The sequence below is a fragment of the Odocoileus virginianus genome, chromosome 18 (genome assembly GCF_023699985.2).
Source record: "Odocoileus virginianus isolate 20LAN1187 ecotype Illinois chromosome 18, Ovbor_1.2, whole genome shotgun sequence".
Classification (NCBI taxonomy): Eukaryota; Metazoa; Chordata; class Mammalia; order Artiodactyla; family Cervidae; genus Odocoileus; species Odocoileus virginianus.
The window spans coordinates 13,955,123-13,979,147 of NC_069691.1; the positions used below are offsets into that span (position 1 = coordinate 13,955,123).

General features: G+C 39.7%; 2 protein-coding genes across 3 annotated transcripts in view; one reads left to right on the forward strand and one right to left on the reverse strand.

The window, feature by feature from the left end:
* Positions 1–21,369, reverse strand: part of C18H9orf85 (chromosome 18 C9orf85 homolog) — a 61,235-nt gene extending 39,866 nt beyond the window's left edge. Inside the window, exon 1 of the mRNA XM_020893235.2 lies at positions 21,019–21,369. Within this exon, the coding sequence (XP_020748894.2) occupies positions 21,019–21,120 (102 nt within the window). The 5' untranslated portion in view covers positions 21,121–21,369. The remainder of the gene's footprint in view (positions 1–21,018) is intronic.
* Positions 21,370–22,124: 755 nt separating this feature from the next.
* ABHD17B (abhydrolase domain containing 17B, depalmitoylase) overlaps positions 22,125–24,025 on the forward strand; it is a 45,074-nt gene continuing 43,173 nt past the window's right edge. Inside the window, exon 1 of one of the 2 annotated variants that reach the window (XM_020893234.2) lies at positions 22,125–22,213. The gene's annotated coding sequence lies outside the window, so the exon portion shown is untranslated. Of the gene's footprint in view, positions 22,214–22,374; positions 22,437–24,025 lie in introns of those variants that run through there. The other variant, XM_070480356.1, reaches the window with a different exon arrangement.

Here is a 24,025-nt window from a genome sequence, read left to right on the forward strand (position 1 = left end):
TTAGAATGATGATTCCTAGACTCAACCCCAAGATCTACTAATCGATAAAATCTGCATTTTATACAACTCTTCAGATGATTCTTAAGCATGTCAAAGGTTAAGAACCACAGGCAGCTGAAGCAAGTTGACACTTCCAGAGAGAAGAATATGTTCCCAACCTTACCTTTGCTACTTGGGAGTACTACTTGTGATATGCTTTTCCTTAGAAAAAAGTTGATTACTGTAGTTGAAACACCACTGGTTACTGCAACTGAGAACAATAACATTTATATAGTATTATCTTAATCAATATTCAGTTAATCATATCATTTCCTCAAGACATTAGGGGGAAAACAGTTTTATTTCTATTTTACAGACAAAGAGAAAAATCCAAACAAGTTTAACAATCTGCCTACACTAAAATACCTACAAAGTCATATAACCAGGGTTCAAGACCACACCCTCTGACTCCAAATTCTATATTTTGCTCCATCATTCTATACTGTCTCTCTTTTAGAATCTCAGTCTGATTTCTAGTTTCTCCATTGAGAGCATCTCTGTACTGGGGAGATACACTTTGATTTCCAACCAAATAACTATAGCATATTAAAAAGCAGAGGCATTACTTTGCCAACAAAGGTCCATCTGTCTATTCAAGGCTATGGTTTTTCCAGTGGTCATGTATGGATGTGAGAGTTGGACTGTGAAGAAAGCTGAGTGCCAAAAAATTGATGCTTTTGAACTGTGGTGTTGGAGAAGACTCTTGAGAGTCCCTTGGACTGCAAGGAGAGCCAACCAGTCCCTCCTAAAGGAAATCAGTCCTGGGTGTTCACTGGAAGGACTGATGCTGAAACTCCAATACTTTGGCCACCTCATGTGAAGAGTTGACTGATTGGAAAAGACCCTGATGCTGGGAGGGATTGGGGGCTGGAGGAGAAAGGGACGACAGAGGATGAGATGGTTGGATGGCATCACTGACTCGATGGACATGAGTTTGAGTTAACTCTGGGAGTTGGTGATGGACAGGGAGGCCTGGCATGCTGCCATTCATGGGGTCGCAAAGAGTCGGACATGACTGAGCAACTGAACTGAACTGAACTTAAAAGAAACCTTTGAAACATACAGTATTGACTAGACTATTTGTATACTAGAGTAATGTATCAAATATCTGAGTCTCCAGAATAGCCTCAGAACTGACAGGAAAAGCTATATTAGAGACACAAGTCCAGAATCCAGAAGACCTATTATTTAAGAAGCTTTTCCAAAGTCTAATATCAAAAGACATCACACCAAATGTAATTCATCCTAGATTCTCAGTCTGTATGTTTAAAGTCTCTTAATTCAGACAAGGTTCACACTGCTACGGCACTGTATAGAAACCATCTGTTTTCTACTCTGACTTCCTCATGGTCAGGAAAAATAGAATTTATAGAAATAGTTTCTGGCCTTTATTGCTGTTTCTGGAATTTAGGCCAGATCTAAACATTCTGAAAGCTGGGAAATTCTTCTTTGCTCTTCTCTGTATTCTAAACCTGCCTTGCTGCTGCTAAGTCACTTCAGTCGTGTTTGACTCTGTGAGACCCCATCCCTGGGATTCTCCAGGCAAGAACACTGGAGTGGGTTGCCATTTCCTTCTCCAATGCATAAAAGTGAAAAGTGAAAGTGAAGTCGCTCAGTCATGTCTGACTCTTCGCGACCCCATGGACTGCAGCCTACCAGGCTCCTCCATCCATGGGATTTTCCAGGCAAGAGTACTGGAGTGGGGTGCCATTGCCTTCTCCAAAACCTGCCTTAGGTACTAATAAAACTTAAACATCAGACAAAATCTCAATTAGCTACGGAATCTAATATTAGGACCCTCAGAGAAGGAAATGGCAATTGCTACTCTTGCCTAGAAAATTCCACGGATGGAGGAGCCTGGTGGGCTACAGTCCATGGGGTTGCAAAGAGTTGGACACGACCGAGCAACTTCACTTCACTTCACTTCTAATATTAGGAACATGCTAGGAAATCTGAGTAATTTCTAGATCAGTGATTATCAACTTCTGTTTCTCCCGCCACTATTCACATTCCCATGTTACTCTCATCATCAAATACAGAAAATAATACAACTTAATTAACAAGAAAGTAAAGAGTATTTTGGGGAAGGACAGGGAAAAGAGATCCTGATACATTCTTTTCCAACAGAGGATGTCTCTATCAGAACTAGAGGAGACAGAGTTAAATATGTGTATTTCTATCTTCTCAAGAAATCTACTATACTTATCATTTAACTCCCTGCTTGGTTGTTTACAGTTCTGGTCAATGTTCTTTTGCTTACGCAAGTCCTTGGGTGATTTTATATCTATGGGATATGTCTGTACTTTGGTCATGTGTCTAGACAAGAGCATGCTTCAGGAAAAGTTATTTATCTATGTGATTTACTATAAAACAGGTCTTTTTTGGTTTTCATTATAGAAATAATAGCAAACTAAATTTTTTTTTACATAAAAGACTGCTATCATAAATCTATAAACCACACGTCTAATTCTTTATAAAAATTCTCCCTGCTGCTATTCTTAGAACATTCCTGTGGCTAGGGGCAGGCATAATTATCTTCATTTTGCAGATGAGAAACCTGAGGCTCAGAGAATTAAGAGATTTGCTTGAGGTCACACAATTAATCAGGACAGCAGAAGCAGAACTCATAAAAAGATGCCTTTTATTTGAGGGCATTCTATTAAAGTTAGAAGAAGAAAGTGTTCCCCTATAGTTTTTAAGGTTTTCCAAATAGTAAAGAAAAAAAAGTAAAAGCACAAAATTTTGCTAAATTTGTCCACGTTTTTGTCCTATGGTTTGACTCAAATTCTAACACTGGTATATTGTTTTGCAAATAGGGCCAAACCTGCTGGCTTGTTCCTAAGAAACCTTGCAGTGTTATATATCATTTGTTTAAAAGGCACAAAAAATTCCTAAGTTAGAAAAATTCATTTAGGAAAGAAAATATTATCTTTACTAAGCTATGTTCTAAAAGAGGATTTACTTTTCTACCTTGTTCTTCACAGATTCTCTATACACTGAACCCTGAATAATAAAAGGTAAACTAAGCAATGTGCTACACGGGCCAACTATGTACAATCCAACTGGAATGCAAAAAGCGCTGCTCAGGCAGCAAGCGTGCAGTGTCAGGAGGCAACACATGTGTTTTTATAAGCACTCATTAAAAGTTAGTTACAATTTGAGATCCTGTCCAACCAGTATGGTATGCCCCAAGTTAGTGATCTTAAAAGAGACAAAACTACTAACCAAGAATTGTTTAACATGTATTAAACAAAAAGGAACAATGATGTTAATTTCCTTCTAATAGCATATTTTAGGAATTTATGGATTTAACTCTTCCAAGCATAATAATTGGCAGTGGCCCCAAAACAAATGATTTTATCTTTTAAAATAAATCAGCATTGTACATCATTTACTTGGGGACAGGATACAAAGGCAATTGCCATCCTGAAGCTAGTTAACTTCAAAGACAGTTGCCTTGTTCTGGTCACATTAGAAGGTTGTAAGAATAATCTGTACATGATGATGATTGATTGAGGAGTCAAGTCACATGAGAAAAAAATTAGGTTTGTATCATGATTAGTTTAGTCCAGCTATGCACATATGACTTACCTAACTTCAGTTGAGAGCATTTTCTCATTCCTAAAAAGAAAGATATTTTTTATGACAAGAATATAACAAGCTAAGGGATTAAAATTAAAGCATGCTCTGAAATGAAAGATGCAAGTCACCTACAACAAAACACTACTACATTTTATCTCCTTGGTTTTTTTTTTAATCTAAAGTTGTCCTATAGTTCTTATTCAATTCTCACATCAGCCTTGTGTGGAAGGAAGAAAGGGGTATTGCTATTTATTGTTATTCTAATTTATAGAGCATTGATGTAACTTACTCATGGTGACAGAGTGACTCCATAGCCACACAGGGAGGAATCTGAAGAGTCTACTCCTGTGTTGCCCTGACTCCAAATTTAGGAGCCTTTCAAACAGTCAAATTATAAAATGTATCACAGCTTAAAAGTACAGGATGTATCGTGACCATCCCTCTGCTGTCTACAGGAACAATTAGAAAAAAAGTACGAGCTAGTGTGTACTCAGACAACACAAGGATTCAGAAGATTTCCAATACACAGTTCTTTCCTCATAGTGCTTCAAAACTAGTTGGAGACAAAAGTAAAGGGCATGACGTAAATCTGAATAGTAAGCAACACACTGTTAAGAGTTAAAACCGTGTTTAAAATAAGAGATTAACTGGAAGCTTCTTCAAACTGGGCTTTTGGAAGGATTCAGGCTGAGGGATAGGGCTTCCCAGGTGGCACCAGTGGTAAAGATCCTGCTTGCAGATGCAGGAGACATAAGAGATGTGGATTCAACCCCTGGATCAGGAAGATCCCCTGTAGGAGGGGATGGCAACCCACTCCAATAGTCTGGCTTGGAGAATCCCATGGACAGAGGAGCCTGGCAGGCTACAGTCCATAGAGTTGCAAAGAGTCAGACACAAATGAAGCGACTTAGGACACAGAACACAGAGACTGTGAGGTGGGGGAGTCATCAGAGATGCAAGGCTGACTGGCAGCCTTGCAGATTCAAAAACTCTACTGTCTCATTCAGTCCCAACCCAACAGGACAAAGAGAGGAAGATATACATCCTTACCTCTCATGACAAATTTGCAAAAGTGTTACAAAAAAGACATCTTATGTTTTCAAAGACCATTGTTAATCTTGTAAAGTAAGTCCTCAAAAGGCTGCAGATCAAAGTCTAACGTGACACACAGGCTTGATTTAAAACAACAGCAATTCATCTTTCATCCCTTCTTTGTACTTCTACCAGTTGAGTATTAGAACCAGAAGTGGGGTTCAACTGCAAGCAGAAGCAGGAGAGATTATCTACAGATATTCACACAGATCATATTTTTCAGCCCTTCCAAAAATTGCTAGTAAAATTTCCAGTTTGCTTACCATTACTTCTTGCACACTGGCCTTAATTCTCCAGCTACACTATCAACACCATAAAGGCTAGAACAAGGTCTTATTTTCATCTCCACATTGTTTAGCACAGACACCAAACAAATAACGGGCATTTTAGTCTTTAATGATGATTCTGATTTCTCTTCTCTATGGCTTTTCCACCACCCTAAGACAAGACCTTTAGCTTGCTTTTGTTTTTAATTCCCAAGTGTGGCTGAAATGAGTATACATTTTGTCTTCTAAATAGTTTACCTCTTCTGTTTTATGATTCACATGTAACAGTATTTATGTTTACTGAATGTTTACTGTAAAGTTAACTTAGTTTTACTGAGTTCTCCTTTTACTGCGGTTTCTTCTATCACATATCTTCCTAATACCCTGGAGTACATCACTTACTATATAGGTATTTTTCACAAACTTTTAGTCTGGAGGATTCTTTTGCCTTGATTTCCAAGCCATAGCTTAGCTCTACAAAGAACTCTTAATTCAGGACTTCCCTGGTGGTCCAGTGACTAAGATTCAGTGCTCCCGAGGCACGGGGCCCAGGTTTGATTCCAGGTTAGTGAACTAGACCTCATATACTGCAACTAAGATTCGGTGCAGCCAAATAAATAAATAAATATTTTTAAAAATAATAATTCTTAATTCAAAATACTTTCTTTATAACACTTTGTATACCTTCTCCTTTTTTTTTTTTTTTCCAAGTAGCAGATGAGAAGTCTGATGCCCACAGGATCATAGTTGCTTTATGGGTAACCTCATTTTTCCCTCTCTTTGAAAGCCTGTAGGAATTTCTTTGCACTTCTATGACTGGAGTTCCAAAATATAACCATGATAGGTCTAGAACTCTTTTACCTGAAGGTCTAAGATTTTCGTCAACTTTGGAAAATTTTTGTGTTTTTTTCCATTACTTTTTAACATTTCTTCCTCACCCTCCTTGTCTTCTGGATTTCTTTTACTCAGATAGCTTTCCTAACTTGATCCTCCTTATCTGAATTTCATTTCAGAATTTTTATCATTTTGACCTTTCATACTAGGTTTCAGACAGATCCAATGGCTTGATCTCTCAAACTGCCAATTTAGTCTTTAGTCTTGTCCATACTGCTATTCAGCCAGCTTATTAAGATGTTTACATTTCTGTAACCACAACTGTCATTTTTACAAAATGTCATAGGCTTCTGCAGCTGCTGCTGCTGTTTTAAGCAGCAATCTATCTTTGTTTTATGGATTTTGAGAGCTTTCTGAGTCATTAAAGATGGATACCAATCACACTTTTTCAAAGTTCTCTTCTGTGTCTTCTATGACCTTTGTTAACCAGGCACAGGAGGTAGGGTTTCCAGTCTACATCTCATCGTTTCAGTTTTCCTAAAAAGTTTAGTGCTTCTCAGTAGTCTGCTCATATTTATAACTGAGGGTTTAGAGCTGTACTACCCAATATGGTAGCTACTGTCCACGTGTAACTATTAAAATGGAATTTAAATTAAAATTCAGTTCCTTAGTTCCACTGGGCATATTTCAAACGCTCAACAGGTACATGTGGCTAACGGCTACCATACTGGGTAGAACTGATCTGAAATATTTCTACCATCACAGAAAGTTGTTCTGGAAAGTACTATTATAATAAACAGATATAGAATGGGTTACTAAAGCAGAATTGAGAAATGCTACTGTTCTGGAATCCAAACATTATACAGTTTCTGCCTCTGGCTGACAGGAAAAAACTTAACAGCTTGATAGCTTTAGCTTTAGTAGCACAGAAAGTATGTCGCCTCTAAGCCTAGGGATTCCTCATTAAGCTCTGAGACCAGAAATGACCAAGAATATTGCTCTGACTTTGTCTTTCATGACATGTCCCCAGTTTAGAGAGTTGCTCTTCTGACCTTATCTTGAGGGTAAATGATAGAGAAAGCCACTTGATGCAAAAAATTGCATCAAGATCTTATTAATTAACAGATCTTATTAATTCTGATACTGGTATTGTTCCAGAGTTTTATTGGAAAAATCCTGACTTCCATCTGTATTATAACACAGATTCAAAAAATGCTTAGTTGAATCAGTCTAATCTCATCTACTTTGTATCTTAAATTTCTTTTTATTTTTTCAGTTTTTCTAATGTTGCAACTTTATTTTTTCCTTCTGTCATTTCATTTTAAAAACAGAAAGACAAATGCATGCTTTCAGTCAGTCATTTTGAATTAGAGGTCTTAGTAAAATTTGACTGATTTTTTTCTTACTGGGTAGAGAATGAAGGCATTAATAAAGGTGTCCCTAGAGAATCCCTAAGATTAGAATTAACTATCATGAGAAACCAGAGATTTTTATTTAAATATACTAGGAAACAGTTGACCTTGAAATCATCATATGAGGGTCAAAGAACCATTCACGGTTCGATAATACGGAGTTTAAATTAGAGCAAAAGCATCACATATGTAAAAGTAACTCTTTTTATATGTTTTATATGGATGCTAAATGACAACTTACCCCACATGACTATTCTAACTTTATTAAAAATTAGATCCAGCATTATTTCCTACAAGTATTCATGTTTACAGGAAATATGATATCATATTACCACAGTGTCTTGTGATAAAGGCTAATGATAGCATATAGACTATTCACATGTGCAAGTATATACCATGATGTCAAATATATTACTCAATGTGATGACTTCAGGGACATGAGTAATTTCAAAACAAATAAGTCAGCCACCTGGTAAGACAGGGCAGAGCATTTAATAATATATAAATCTTTATAGGACAACAAACATTTAAAACAATCCCTAGTTTAGCTTGGTATTTCACATCCCTATTGTAAATAGCCTTCAAAACAGGTGTGATTAATATAAACTTATAACAGAATGACAATGAACCACCACTGAAAATTATTCTACATACATAGTTCTATCACCTACAAGAATATTTCTTTGTTAATAACATATAACTCTACCAAAACAAAAACAAAATGTGTTACAACTCAGTTTTATAAGGACAATTTGAATTATATTATCTTCATAATATAGATACAACTATTCCAATTAGGAATGAACCTGATAAAATATCTAAGAAAATGTCCACCATAAAGTTCTTAAAATGTAATTCAACCTCATGAGTAAGTAGATTAAGTGGAAGATATTTAGGATTGAGGTTGAAATAATCAGCTCCAAAGCTAAAGGAAAGTTCAAATTTACCTTAATAGTTTTAGAAGTCAGGAATCCTATAGGGACTAAATCAACCACTCAGAAAATCAAATCACACCAATTTTTACATTTCAAAGTAGGATTATATCAAGTCTTGTTGTATATTTAAATAGTTAATATGATCCATCAGGATGCTTGTCTACACCCACTAATACTATTTCTGTAAAGAAAGGCTGGTTATCTGGGCACCTACAACCTTTCCTTTGACTTTAAAAGCCATGACTTTAAGGTTATTCAAAAATACCTCATATTCATCAAGATCATCGTTATTAGAGGAGAGAGTTGTAGTGACTAGGAGGGGCCAATTACATTCTCTTGATCGGAATGGTGATTACATGACTGTGTTCAGTCTGTGAAAATTCATTTAACTCTATTATGATTTTTGCACTTTTCTACACATTATATGTTATAATTCAACAAAAGTTTAATAAATGAAAATGCCCCATATTTACCTTTTTTCACTTTTTAGAGTAGTTACTTCATCCTGAATGAAGGATTCATATCATACTCATCTTTTGCAAGTGTTTGCTATACAACAATAAGACAGATGTCAATAAAGACAGATGAATCAACAAAGACCAACAATTAACTGCAAAATGTCAATAAGAACTTCTTGATTTCCATTCCTTCATCCCACAGCACTGAACTGCTACTAGACGTATATATTACACCATTAGTAGTTTAAAAAAATACTTGAGCCCCTTCTGCCAGAGATAGATGACATTTGTGATGTATGTGTAAGAGAAAGAAGCCAAGACATACGTACCAATACCTACTAAGACATGCATCATATGTGTCATGAGGGCAATAAATGCCACAGGGAAGGAGGGAGACATTCCAGTGGGATTAACCAGGAAGTGCATAAATGAGGGAGTAGCATGTGAGCAGGAGTAGCATGTGAACATGATGAACATCATATAAGTTGAAGGAATGGACTAGCATCTACAGAATGCTTAACACTGCATGCCAAGTATCATGTGAGGTAAACTTAGAATAAACCTTACCTAGTCACCCTGATTATTTAACTTATATGCAGAGTACATCATGAGAAATGTTGGGCTGGAAGAAGCACAAGCTGGAATCAAGACTGCCAGGAGAAATATCAATAACCTCAGATATTCAGTGACACCACCCTTATGGCAGAAAATGAAGAGGAACTAAAGAGCCTTTTGATGAAGGTGAAAGAGGAGAGTGAAAAAGTTGGCTTAAAGCTCAACATTCAGAAAACTAAGATCATGGCATCTGGTCCCATCACTTCATGGGAAATGGATGGGGAAACAATGGAAACAATGTCAGACTTTATTTTTTGGGCTCCAAAATCACTGCAGATGGTGATTGCAGCCATGAAATTAAGACACTTACTCCTCGGAAGGAAGTTATAACCAACCTAGATAGCATATTAAAAAGCAGAGACATTATTTTGCCAGCAAAGGTCCGTCTAATCAAGGCTATGGTTTTTCCAGTAGTCATGTATGGATGTGAAAGTTGGACTGGGAAGAAAGCTGAGTGCTGAAGAATTCAGGCTTTTGAACTGTGGTGTTGGAGAAGACTCTTGAGAGTCCCGTGGACTGCAAGGAGATTCAACCAGTCCATCCTAAAGGAGATCAGTCCTGGGTGTTCACTGGAAGGACTGATGCTGAAGCTGAAACTCCAATACTTTGGCCACCTCATGCGAAGAGTTGACTCATTGGAAAAGACCCTGCTGCTGGGAGGGATTGGGGGCAGGAGGAGAAGGGGACGACAGAGGATGAGATGGTTGGATGGCATCACCAACTCGATGGATGTGAGTTTGAGTAAACTCCGGAGTTGGTGATAGACAGGGAGGCCTGGCATGCTGTGATTCATGGGCTCACAAAGAGTCGGACAGGACTGAGCGACTGAACTGAACTTTCACAATATAGCTAAACCCACTAAAATCTTGACTACTTAAGAAATTTGTCCAAGATTACAGAACAAGTAAACACTAGGGAATTTGACCTAAATCTCTGGACTCCAATATCAATGTCTTCCTACCACACCACGCTGCCACTATCTTGAATAAGAGACCGATGCCTTTGGCCAAATGCAGGAGACATAAGAGACGCAGGTTCGATCCCTGGGTCGGGAAGATTCCCTGGAGGACGTCACGGCAACCCACTCCAGTACTCTTGCCTGGAGAATCCCATGGACAGAGCAGTTTGGTAGCCTGCGGTCCACAGGGTTGCACAGAGCGGCATGCAGCTAAATGGACTTAGCACAAACACGTATGCACGCACCTTTGGCCAAAACCCAAAAACACATACCTGAAAACTGACAAATTTTTTTTTTCCTATCCAATACATACACTTCAAAATATTTTTATTTTTCAAAGCAAAATGATCAAAACTAAAACACACTGCATCTACTTATAGGAATGATGGCCTAAATTGACAGTACTAGAATTCTAAGTCACAGCTTGAAATCAGTCTATTTGACCATCCTTTCTGGCAAAAAAAGGCCTTAGTCAACCATACTCTTTAACTAAAAGTAATGAGAAGGTTATAAAAGTTAAAGATAATTTAAACAGTTGACCGTTCTGCTGACAAATTGAAACACAGAATGTATAAAAAGGCCAAGAGTCAAGGGTAATGGGTATATTTTGGTTTGATGAACTCAGTAAATAGTGGAGTTGTTAACAGAGTTGGGGAATACAGAAGGAGGAAAGGTTTGAGCGAGAAAAAATTGAGTTATTTCTTTTGTCACCTTAAGCTTAAGAAACCTTTTTGATTTTCAAGAATGGAAGTCAAGTAGGTAGTTAAATATACAAAGACTCTGCAGCGCAGGAGCGAGGCTGGCCTGGAGTTCCAAATCTGGAAGGCATCAGCATAAAGATGGTACTTAAAGTCATGGACTGAGCTGAACGAAAAAAAAATTATTTCGGAGAATGCTAGAGAGGCAAATGAGTCAAGTGAGTGAGGTGAGTACTGAGCATCACAAGGATTTGGCAACACAGATCAATAACCTTAGCAAGAGTGGTTTTAACAATGGTGTAGGTGGTGCTAGTGGTAAAGAACTCTCCTGCATTGTCAGGAGACAGAAGAGACAGGTTCCATTCTTGGATCGGGAAGACCCCTGGAGAAGGGCATGGCGACCCACTCCAGTATTCTTGACTGGAGAATCCCATGGAAAGAGGAGCCTGGAGGACTATGGTCCAGAGGGTTGCAAAGAGTCGGAAACAACTGAAGCAACTTAGCACACAGGTGTGCAAAAACTATTTAAATGGGGATTGAAAAAAATGGGAGATAAAGAAATGGAGATCAAGAACTTTTCTATAAAGAAGAAAGAAAGAAGGTGGAGCTAGAAAAGAACATGGATTCTATCTAAAGAGGATTAAAAAAAAACCAAAACAGAAATAACCCATTACAGATAGAAAGACTAATGACACAACAGAACACGGACAACTGAGGAGTTTTAAGCCTTTTAAATCACAAGGTAAGCACAAATAAATGAGGTCCAGAGTGCAAGTAAAGCAACTCAGGGAGGACTAGGCACTTCATCTGCTAAACCAGGAAGGCGTGTGTATGGGTACAGATGCGGGGAGTTTGGTAGATGTAATAGTGGATAGAAAGCTGGACCTAAGCAAGGTTAGGATTCTGTCAGGCAAGTACCACAGAAGGGAAGAAAAATAAGGAATTTGAAGTATATGCAAAAGAGCACTTGTACTGATAGAACACGGTATCCATGTTGGATAAGGAGGGGAAGAAGGACAAGGACGAGGTACAGTGAAAAGTGGAAAAGTTAATGCACCTGAGTACCCAGTGGAATTTTAAAAAACTATTTGAGGAAAACCAGGTAAGTAGATGGTGGTCAGTTTCTGCTGTTTGTTCAAGTTTGCAAGAGGAGCAGTTACCAGCAATGAGGGTTTAATATTTGAACACGGGAGGAGATGTCTGAGGTGGGGGATACAAAAACTGAGAGATCAGATGTTTGATTATCCATGTGACTAGCAATCACGAAGTATGTTGGAAGGAAAATGTGGAAAGGCAGTGAGCCAGATACTACAGAGGATGAAAGGATAGATCTGGAGGAGATCAACAGTCTGATGCCATGTATCTCAGAAGAGGTGGGGTTTTGAGCAAGGAAAACGAACTGAAGAAGTAAATGGGAAAAAGGGTTCTAAATGACCAGTTGAAGATACAGGGTGAAAAAACATTGTTACTTAAAGACTACAGGGAAACAAAGTTCCCAGGAATAGTCAGGGCAAGAAAATGAAAGAAATTTTATTTTCAACACTATGTCTCTGATGATAGTAAACTATCAATTCCAGAAGGCAAACTGGAATGGTTAGGGAAGGGGGCATTGAAAAGTTCAAAGATTACAAATTAAAATCTACACAAAGTCAAACGAGTATAAAATTTCCCAGCAATAATGGCCAACCTGGGAATCTTGATCACTAAAATATCAACTAAAACAAACTAATAAACACCTTTTCCAAGCTTCATGAAAGCAGTTTGGTATCTTTTCAATAAATTCCCTTTCTGCTTAGCAATTAAAGAATCCTAACGATAATTACTATCATGTAGAGGGCCTTGCACACACAGACAAGGTGAGAAGAGGAATGTTTATTTAATTCATTCAATATATTAAGTGCTATTTGCCCTGGAGTGATAAGGAAAATTTCAGAAAGGAATTTTAGGCATGCTAGCTATTCGTTTATCCCCTTCTCATTTCATTTCTTCCTTTCACAGAAGTCAGTGGTGAGCAAAAGACCAATAACAACTGAGGATGGAGTGGGCTGACAACAGCGGGGTTGTTCTGAGGACAAGCAAGGTTCTCTGTGAACTTGCCTGTGACCTCACAGCAACACTTCTGCAGGTGTGGAAAGAGTCCTAGGGCTTAAAACAACAAATGCCTAATGAACGCTGCAGCAGCCTGTACCTGTCAGCCCCGAGGTTCTTTGTCCAATGGCGACACTCCAACTACACAGCTCTTCTCTAAAGAGAAAATGACCCCATTTGGGGAAGACTTAATATACACTGTGAAGCTTTCTCTCTCTCTCAGGTGAACTAATTTACCTAGATGAAGAATTCTGAGAATACTGTATTTCTAACAGGGTAGTATTTACCTTCATGTAGAAACAAGTGCTGACAATGTAATTATAAAATTTCATAATCCAACAGTGAGTACAGTACTATGCCTTAACACATAGACCAAATCAAGACAAATTAATTTTAGTTGTCATTTATTATGCACAAAATGAAATGTCTAAAACATACAATTGATGTATTAAAATTATATTGTAGCAGGCATTAAAAATAAGGAACCTGTAGGATCAATTTATTGATCCTGCCCAAGTGTAAGCACCTTGGAATTGTAGGTAAATGAAATATCCCAAAACATGGATGAGATTATTTTGTATAAAAGAGAACACAGTACTTAAAAATATTCAAAACAGTGAATACTCACTAGCACTGACTTTTTAAAAAATTTTTATAGACTTTTAATTAGTACAATATTCCTACATAGTATAATGCTCAGTACATCATAGATTAAATCACCTTGTCAAGTGGAAAAGTATGTTGAATATAATAAGAAGTCAATTGGGGGAGGATACTTTTAACTTAAATCCATGTTGGATCATAGAGAAAGCAAAGGGATTTCAGAAAAACAACTACTTCTGCTTCATTGACTACATTCCAGCCTTTGTGTCAATCACAACAAACTGTGGAAGATTCTTAAAAAGATGGGAATACCAGACCACCTTACATGCCTCCTAAGAAACCTATATGTGGGTCAAGAAGCAAGAGTTAGAACTGGACATGGAGCAAGAGACTGGTTCAAAAGTGGGAAAGGAGTACATCAAGGCTGTATATTGTCACCCTGTTTATTTAACTTCTATGCAGGGTACATCATGTGAAATGCCAGACTGGATGAATCACAAACTGGAATCAAGATTGCGGGAGAAATAACAACCTCAGATATGCCAATGATACCACTAATGGCAGAAAGCAAAGAGGAACTAAACAGCCTCTTGATGAGGTAAAAGAGGAGAGTGAAAAAGTTGACTTAAAACTCAGCATTCAAAAAACTAAGATGATGGCATCTGGTCCCATCACTTCGTGGCAAATAGATGGGGAAAAGTGGAAAGAGTGACAGTTTTTTTCCCTGGGCTCCAAAATCACTGTGGATGGTGACTGCAGCCATGAAATTAAACGACGTCTGCTTCTTAGAAGGAAAGTCATGACCGACCTAGACAGCATATCAAAAAGCAGAGACATTACTTTGCCGACAAAGGTCTGTCAAGTCAAAGCTATGGTTTTTCCAGTAGTCATGTATGGATGTGAGAGTTGGACTATAAAGAAAGCTGAGCACTGAAGAATAGATGCTTTTGAACTGTGGTGTTGGAGAAGACTCTTGAGAGTCTCTTGGACTGCAAGGAGATCCAACCAGTCCATCCTAAAGGAAATCAGTCCTGAATATTCACTAGAAGGACTGATGCTGAAGCTGAAGCTCCAATACTTTGGCCACCTGATGCAAAGAGCCAACTCTTTGGAAAAGATCTTGATGCTGAGAAAGACTGAGGGCAGGAGGAGAAGGGGGTGACAGAGGATGACATGGTTGGATGGCATCATTGACTCAATGGACATGAGTCTGAGCAAACTCTGGGAGAAAGTGAATGGACAGGAAAGCCTGGCACACACTGCAGTTCATGGGATCACAAAGAGTCAGACATGTCTTAGCAATTAAACAAAATGTAATAGACAGCATTGGTGAATATACCAAGAACATTTCCCAATTTGGGAAAAAGATCAAAAGGAGTCCCAGGTGATCTCCAGAGTACCAAAGATGGTTACCTTGAAACTACAATGGAAACCATTGCCAAGCTGAAGATTTATTTAATGGCTACCCACTTCTTTAAACTTTAATTATTGAAACCCATTGATTAGGAAATAACATTTATTCTCATACTGGCACTTTATCACTCATACCAAAACTACTCACACCAGAGAGTACCTAAACCAATATGAGACCGTTTCCTAAAGCACAGCATATTTGGACTAGAGGAGATAAGACAAAGATCCCATATCACTTGAGTCCAAGCTACCCCAAACAAAACGAGCCTTACCACTAGTACCCTTTTCCATAATAGGGTTTTATTCACTCATCTTACAGGGCAGGCATCATGGCCAACTAAATTACTAGGACTCTACCCTATTGATTAAGATCCAGATTCAGTAATCTTATAAACAAGATCAATTTTGCTTTGGTTTTTTGTTTTATTTTTTATTTTTGGCCACGTCACATGGCTTTTGGGATCTTAGTTCCTGAACCAGGGATCAAACCCAGGACCTCAGCACTGCAAGCGCAGAGTCCTAACCACTGGACCACCAGGGAATTCCCAAGATCCACTTTGTAATGATCATCTGAATTCCTCTTACGGAGAGACAATACTTAAGTGTCATGACGAGTTTGTAAATAAAAGCTTACAAGATGGGAAAATATTAGAAGACAACTACTAGAATTCTTTTGACTTGTGGTTAGCTAAGATATTCAGTATGTTAGAATGTCGATCTGTCATTTGTTGTCTTTCTAGAGAAGTTAATAAAATAGTTTTCTTTTTAAAAATACTGATAATAGGTAGTGTTTCTACAATGTGCCCAAACAAAAAAGCAAACAACAAAAACAGAACTTTATGATATTTGAGTGGTTAATCATTTTACTGTAATTATCTATTTTTAATTGATGTAAAACTTATGTATCATGCACAGACCTTAAAGGCTCAATTCAATGCGCTTCAATAAGTGCTTTGTGATCATGTTTCCATCACTCCAGAAAGTTGTCTTGAGCCCTTTCCAGTCAATCCCTCACCACCCAAGGCAAACTACTGTTCCGATTCCTATAGATGTGAGAAATACCCAACTTCTTTCCCTTCACACGATGTTTCTGAGATTTATCTACATGTCTGCCATGTATCAGTAGCTTTTAAAACAAAACAGCAGAATAGTGTTTCATTATATGATTGACACAATCTGTTTATCTATTCTCTTGTTGAAGGATATTTGTGTTTTTTATTTGTTGGGCTATTGCGAATAAAGGTGCTTGTAAACATAGAATCCTGTTCTGCTGTATAAATGTAATCATATCAATACCTTTAAACGTCTGCCTAAACCAAGAGCTGAGGGACCTGACAGAACTAGCATCTGTTTTCACAGAAAATGAATGAGAAGAGCCCTATCCCTGCTCCACAGCCCCGGTGGACTAGATGGGACCCACTTCAATTGAACCAGCCTATACCTGTGTTATGTGACACTCCAGGGGCAACACTGCAAGGAGCGACTCCTTCCCTGGAATATTTCAAACAGGCAGTGTTTAGGGTCAGTGGCACTAAAGCTCATCTCTGTTCCAACTCTAATGTTATAATGCCTCTATTACAGACAAAAACAGTCTTAAAAAACAACAGCCAACACACATACACAAAAAGGGACTTTTGATTTACCTGTTCTTTGAGGTCTCCCAGCACAGACCTCACCTAATCAATGGATAGCCACATACTAGGAACACAACTTTGGGCACTAATTTCCCAATAGGCAAAAACAGGAAAATTGTAGCATCTGTCTTAGGGTTATTTTGAAGATCAAATTAGATAATATAGATCAAATATTCACAGTTGTTAACACACTTAAGTACAAAGCATTAGTTATTATTAACAAAACTTCATTTCCAAAACTAACTACAGAATATAGCCTCAGATTTTCCTTTTCCTTTTCAAGGTAAAAACAAGAGTTTCCTGAAAGGATGTGTTCCCCTGCCCCAAATTACTTCACATTAAATGTGTTCCCCCCCAAATTAATTCAAGTTCAACTGGTGTTATGTAAACCAAAGTGCACAATCAAGCAAGTTTTGGCTAAATCACTTTTTTTAAACTGCAAAACATCTAAGTAATGTACATTGGTGGTTTAAGTCACTATGTCGTGTCCGACTCTTGTGACCCCATGGACTGTAGCCTGCCAGACTCCTCTGTCCATGGGATTCTCCAGGCAAGAATACTGGAGAGGGTTGCCACTTCCTTCTTCAGGGGATCTTCCTGACCCAGGGATCGAACCCAGGTCTCCTGTGTTGCAGGCACTATTACCCTCTAAAAGCGAGATCTAGTACTGACCACAAAATTGACTCCTGCCCCATCAACAAGATCATGTGATCCTGGGGTTCCAAGGCTTTCGAACATGCTAGTAAAAACAATGCTGACTACACATATGAAACAAATAGCATCCTTAAGAAGATGATATATGCTCTTCCCATTTCCCTCAGTTAAATGCTAGCCATCCTTCAGATCTCAGGGAAGATTTCTTAAACCCTCCTAACTTAATCAAGATTTCCTGTTAGACCCTCTCAAGGTTCCCTTGGACTTTTCCTTCACAGCTCTTACTTCCATTCGTATTAACATACTCAAGATTACTCAATGCCTGTCACCTTACCCACCAAACTATATGCTTCAATTAGAGGCCTGGCTGTTCATTACACTCAACCTTATACCCTTAGTATCTACCACAATGTTTGGTACCATATAAATGATGTGGAACAAATAACGTGAATACAAGAATTTCACTGCAGCTTCATTTGTCATAGTGAAAATTTGAAAACAACTCAAAGGTTTATTAATAGGAAAGTAATTAAGCTACTACATATATATGACAGAATAGTACACAACCATTAAAAAAGAAAAGAGCTTAATCTCTATGTTCTGATATGCCCAATCTTCTAAATGAAAAAAAAGAAAAGTATTTTATTTCATATGTACTATATTGTGCTTAGATGCCTAAAAACATACCATCAAACTGTTAACAATGACTACATCTAAAGAGGAATAGGCCTGGAAAAAAGTATTTTCACTTACTTTACACATTTCCGTGTTTCAATATTTTTCAACAAACATTTCTAATCAACTTTTTACACTCTGAGCAACTGCAAGTCCATATAAGTTATCATACACTAATGCTTAGTTCATATTTGTATCACTATTTCTTAAAAATATTTTTTGTAATCATCTCCATAGAAACTGCAAGAGGAAGGTAACACAAAAGATAATATCAGCCCCTGTAGCATAGGTTAACAGCTGTATATAAACTGTCTAAATCACAAAGCAAACTAAACAGAACAGGAGCTAAAATGTGGGTCTGTTTTCTTGGTCCAAGGTTCCTTCCACTACCCATCAGTGCCTTTCCAGTAAGGGACACAAGTCTGTCTTGATATAATCAATGTTATTTCAGTACCAAGTGACTAGAAGAGATATGAAACTACTCCCATTTCCACCCCACATTTGCAAGTCATGAGAGGGCACTGCAGGCCGATGGCCATAGAGGCTTCTTTTAATAACCCGAGAGAAAGGGAGGTTATAAAATTCTAGTGCATGCTAATCACTATTAGACAATTCCCTTATGTTGAGCTGAAACCTATCTCTTTTGCTTTGACTCATTGGTTCAAGTTTGGCATTTGGAATGCCAAGCTTCTCTCCTCTTTGAGAATATATTTAAGACAGCTATCATCTGTGTCTTTCTGGGATACTGTCTGAAATTTATAAGCTGTTCTTCAATAAAACATCTCATTATCCAACTTCTAATTTCAGTCCTGATAAACTACTTGGCAGAGGAGAAGGGGAACTATCCTGCAAGACTCCTACAAAATAATGAGGTACAAAGTAGTCAGTTGTTACTACAGTCCTTCACGGAGGGTTACAGAGAACCATGCCCATTTAGCACTCTTGTAGAGGTCACTGAGTCAAACACCTTTCTGGTGTCAAGCACAGGAATGAAGACCGGGTCAGGTGCTTACAACAAAATCCTGGCTTTCAACAGCTGACCATAGCTGGTTCAAGCATTTACCATGAGGCAGCATGGCATTCCTTATTATTCTTCCATAAGACACAGGAACAATCAACCTAATGATCCTTTCTTAGTAAAATATTTCTTGCTGTTTTTGTTAGCACCTTCAATAACAAAGCACCTGGTGGTTCCACCAATGTACAAATGAGACTTCCTCACAATTTAATAGAGACAAAGCAATGAATGATAAAAGTAATAAATAGAATGAAACTTAGCAACTGAACTTGAGATGCATGAAAAGATTTGAGACCATAATGATGAGGTTGTTAGATAATACTAGAAAACACACAATGAAAAGTACAGGGCGTCTAGGAAGAAGTGCTAGGACAAGAAGGACAAGTTCCAGAAGCCTTGTACTTACAAGGACAAGGAGCACAGTAAACTACACTGCCGCTACTTATTAAACAGGGCTTCCCTGCTGGCTCAGATGGTAAAGAATCAGCCTGCAATGCAAAAGACCTGGGTTCAATCCCTGGATGAGGAAGATCCCCTGGAGAAGGTAATGGCAATGCACTGCAGTATTCTTGCCTGGAGAATCCCATGGACTGACAGGCTATAGGCCATGGGGTCGCAGAGTCAGACAGGACTGAGCCACTAACACTTTCACTTATTAAACAAACTGCTTTTTATCACCTGATGAAAAACAACAGAAGTAAATGCTTGTGCAAAAACTTAAGAGTAGGAATACAGGACAAGACAGACATCTATTTGGAACAGCACAGCTTTTTACTCTGTTTTACCTATTGATGACAGGCACAAACTTGGTAAAGTGTTTCCAAATGTTGCTCCAGGTTTTCCTTCTGAATCGAACCAAATTAAGAGGAAAGAGAGGGCCTCTGAGCAGCCAATTGAAAATAATCGCCCCTACTTTTCACTCAACTGTGTTTCCCTTCATCAGAATTTATAATTATACATCTCTGTTTATTGTCCCATGACCCAGAAAACCGTAAGTTCCTTGAAGGCAGAGTCAACTCTTTTGAACACCATATACATATGTACATAGGTCCTTGTACGTGAAAGATGCTCCTTAAATATCTATATAGTGAAAACAGAAAGAGGAAAGGAAAAGGAAGTCACTGGGTACCCTAAACAGTCATTTTGCTTTTGTAGCCAATGTTGAGCAATTAATCACCTGTCGGACACTAATTATGATCCAGATTATTCATATGCATGATTTACTTTATAATAATACTGGCAAGTTTCTCATTTGTGATCAAAGTAAGACTCAAAGAAACTAAATATTACATAACTTAAGTCACAAATCTAGCAAGTCTGAGTTCCAGTTTATGTTAATATCAGGTTTACCTGATATACTGGAGGCTGCCCCCAAGCTGCTCTCCACTCCTTACAGCTAAGGGAGGAGGGGGAAATACTTAACAGCAAATCAGTAGTTGTATATAACCCAAGATTTCTGGCTACCAATTCATTCTGAATTTGCTTCCAGCTTAAAGAAATCTTCTAAAGAAATATAAACAGCAAAACAAGCATTTTTACATTCATCAAATAATTTGATTCTCAAAACAATCTTACAAATGAGAGAGAAATTCCCACTATGTTGGTGATGACACTGGGGCTAAGAGCGCTTAAGAACTCTGACACTCTCCCTACAAGCCTGGGGTTTCCAAAAAGAAATAGTGACTGCATAAACTTAGTGCAACCTTTGAAAAAGACACTCGCGCCATAAACCTCGTTTTCTACTGCAAATATGTAACCCAGATGGGAACGTCCAACGACGCGATTTTCCCATTGCATTTTAGATTTGATAAGGGTCCCATTCACTCTATACAATTAGTTAAACGTTGACTGCCAAATATAAATATTTACGAGGAGACAACACATGCAGGTCAAAGAAAGGACGTGGGAATATCATTTAAGAAAGGGCTGCACTGCAGCCAAAACTCTGGGCTGCGTCCACATTTGCCTTTGCCAACTCCTCATTTCCCCTCCACTGAAGCATTCCTCCCTGGAGTCAGGTTTAGTGCAACAGGCAGGTTCCTACCTTGGTCTGAACACTCTTATCAAACTTGTCATTTTTGAAGCTAAACGTATTCTGGTGCCTTTGAGGCCTGGAACGAGTCACGTTCCCTTTCTGTGAGCTCATCGCCGAAACGACAATCGCCTCGCGCTGGGACAAGGAAGATGCAGGGAAGAGTAAGATGCGAGGAACTACCCCACGGAGCTCACGCTTCTACCACTGACCCGGAAGGAACTTAACCAGCTTTTCTGTCCCCGCCCCCGGCATATCCACGTGACTCCTCGCGGAGGTCAAAGGACACCCTCAGGCATTTCAGCGCCCGCAAGGCCCTTTTAAAACCGCCCAGTCTCGATCCGTCCCCCTTCTCGCAGCCTCTCTCTCTCAAACCCGGCGTAAAAATCCCGCTTTCTTCGAAGCGAGAATTCCCCCATTGGTCCAAATGTGGCAGTCCATCAAAGCCGAGGGGCGGGGAGACCTTGCTTCTATTGGCTCTCCTTTTCCGCAATCCCCGCCTCCTGCCGACTCTGCTCAGCCTCTCAAGCGTCCTACTCCTCTGGGCTGCTTGTGATTGGTGGAAGTCGGGCTAAACTAGACTCCGTCCCTCCCCCGGCCCGCTCGCAGGCTGGAGCCGGGGTCAGCTTTGGCACCTTCCTACAGTCAGTGACCAACTCCTAGCTTAGTGAGCTCTCTGCAAACCCCAGGTTTTCCCTTCCAGCCTCCCGCCACGAGAGCTAGCCGGCGGCCATCAGGCTGCAGGGGGAGCGAAGAAAAGAGAATTAGAGAAAAGAAAGATCTGGCTGGGTCTGGGTGGTGTCTGCAGTGCCAGAAAGGGAGGTGGCGGCGGCTGCGGCAGCTGCGACCACGGCCGCGCGGGACGTGAGGCCCAAGAGCAGCCGACCGCGGCGGCGGAGGCGGCCGCTTCAGCGCCTCGCGCCGGAGCCGTTAGTCAGCAGAACACGAGCCCGTGTGGAGGAGCAGGGTCGGCGCGAGGCGAGACTCAGGAGCTTAAGCCGGCCCCCTCGGGCGCCGCCGTCCGTCCACGTCCCGGCGCCGGGGGCTGCAGCCCTCGTTCCCGGCTTCTCGGCCGGGCCCGCCCGCAGGCGGGCAGAGTCCGGCAGCGGCAGCAGCGCGGATCGCGCCTCGTAGAGGACAGCGCGGCGGCAGAGGTTCCCTCCCGGCCCTTTCAGCCTGACGCGTTGGCTGCGGCCCTCAGGTGCAGGTGCGTGGGGCCGCGGGGGGGCCGGGCGCTGCGGCCGGGCTGGAGGAGGGGGCGCTGGGCCGGGAGCCGCAGCGCGGGAGGGACGAGCTGGGGGAGGGGAACGGGAGGCGTCTTTGTTGTTGGCGACCGGGATTCCTCTAGGCGCTGGGGAAGGCAGAGAAGCCACTCCCGATCGGGTCTGGGATTTTGAGAAGATTGTCTGTTGGTTCAGTGAAGGGGAGAGGTAGGAAAGTCTTTGCGGTCGATGAGGCTGCGGGAGTCGGAGGGCGGGAGAGGGACGGACAGATGGATTGGGGAAGATTTTGGGTCCTCCTTTTAGAGAAGTCTCATTTCATCTCTTTGCTCTTCTCCCTGTGGACGGAAAGATGGGGTCAGGTTCACATTCCCACCCTCGCTCATTGTGAGATTCGCGGCGCCTGAAAACTGTCTCCTGAATGTCCTCGAATGTGCCAGCCTTGATTTTTAGATCGAATCTGCCCGGTCCTTGGTGATTTGTGTGTTCTGGTCCGGCCGTTCTAGGGTCTTTTTCTCTCGATGATCAAGCTTCACTCGAACTCTAGGATAGGCTCACCAGGAATTGTTTTTGAATTGAAAAATTAGTGTTTTGTTGGAATTTTTTTGAACCCTGAAACGAAAAGTTCTGTCAAGTTAGGTTGTACTGTTGTGAAGAGATGTTTTAAAGAAGAGAGTTTAACCCTGGCTTTTTTTTTTTTTTTTTAAAGAAATGTTCAGAGCTTTGATCCATGGTGATTTCTGCCAATGCCAGGACACAATTTCTAAAACAACACGTTGATTTATCAAAGTCGGTGTGAAGTGTATTTGTTAAGCAAAAGAGTGAGTAACGGAATGCAGGGAGGGTGACCTTTAGTTTTTTGCTCTTAGCTTATGAAAAGGTATTCATGTTTAATACTTTTTTGTAATATACAGTTCTTGATCCGCAAGATAATTCATTGATTTTTTTTTAAGGCTCCAGTAAATAAAAAGAATATTGGAGTTCTTGTGTCAGCGTTTAAAACTACCTAATGAATCTGAGTAAAAAGTCAGGTACATGTTGTAATAATATTCGTCTGTTTACATTAACAAGAAGACATAATAAAATGAGCTTTTTCTGGTAAAGAAAAAAGCTTTTTTGTCTCATATATTTATAGCATAAACTCATTTGGATGATTTATCTAATATCTAATCATAGCCAATATTTTGGTAATTATCATAATTGCCAGTGTTCTAATTGGGTACCCAGCTCTTTGCTTGTTGGAAGTAGGGGTGGAGGCTAACTTAAAGAAGAGCAGTGGAGATAGCTATGCTTCAACTTAAAAAAGAAATAAGGTCCCTGTTGGGCAATAATTACTATATTACTTGAGATCCAGGAGGAAATAAATAGCACCCTCACCCATATTTTGACCTCTCTTTTCTCCTACTCTAGTATTAATAAGGTTAATTGGCAAGGATAGGATTAGATTTTTAGCAGGCTAGGCAGTTTTAATTTTGTCTCTTGCTGTGCAGTACTGTAGTTGATCAGTGGCTTGCTCCTTGAGTATCTTTGCCTGTTTTGAAATGTGTATGCCCTCTGACAAAGAATTTTCTATTTCCTGTGACAAGCAGAATTACCATAAAGCATCATGGCAATGTAATGTTTGGGACCATTTAATGGCCCCAACACAGAAGAAATAGGCAATCAGTGTCTGTTCCAAGTTTTGTCACTGAATTGGTCTACAACTCCAGGCATGCTATCTCACATCTGAGTCAGTTTCTCCATCTGTGATATAGGGCTAATGAAATGTGCCAGCTGCTCACTGTGTAGAGAGGTCAGTG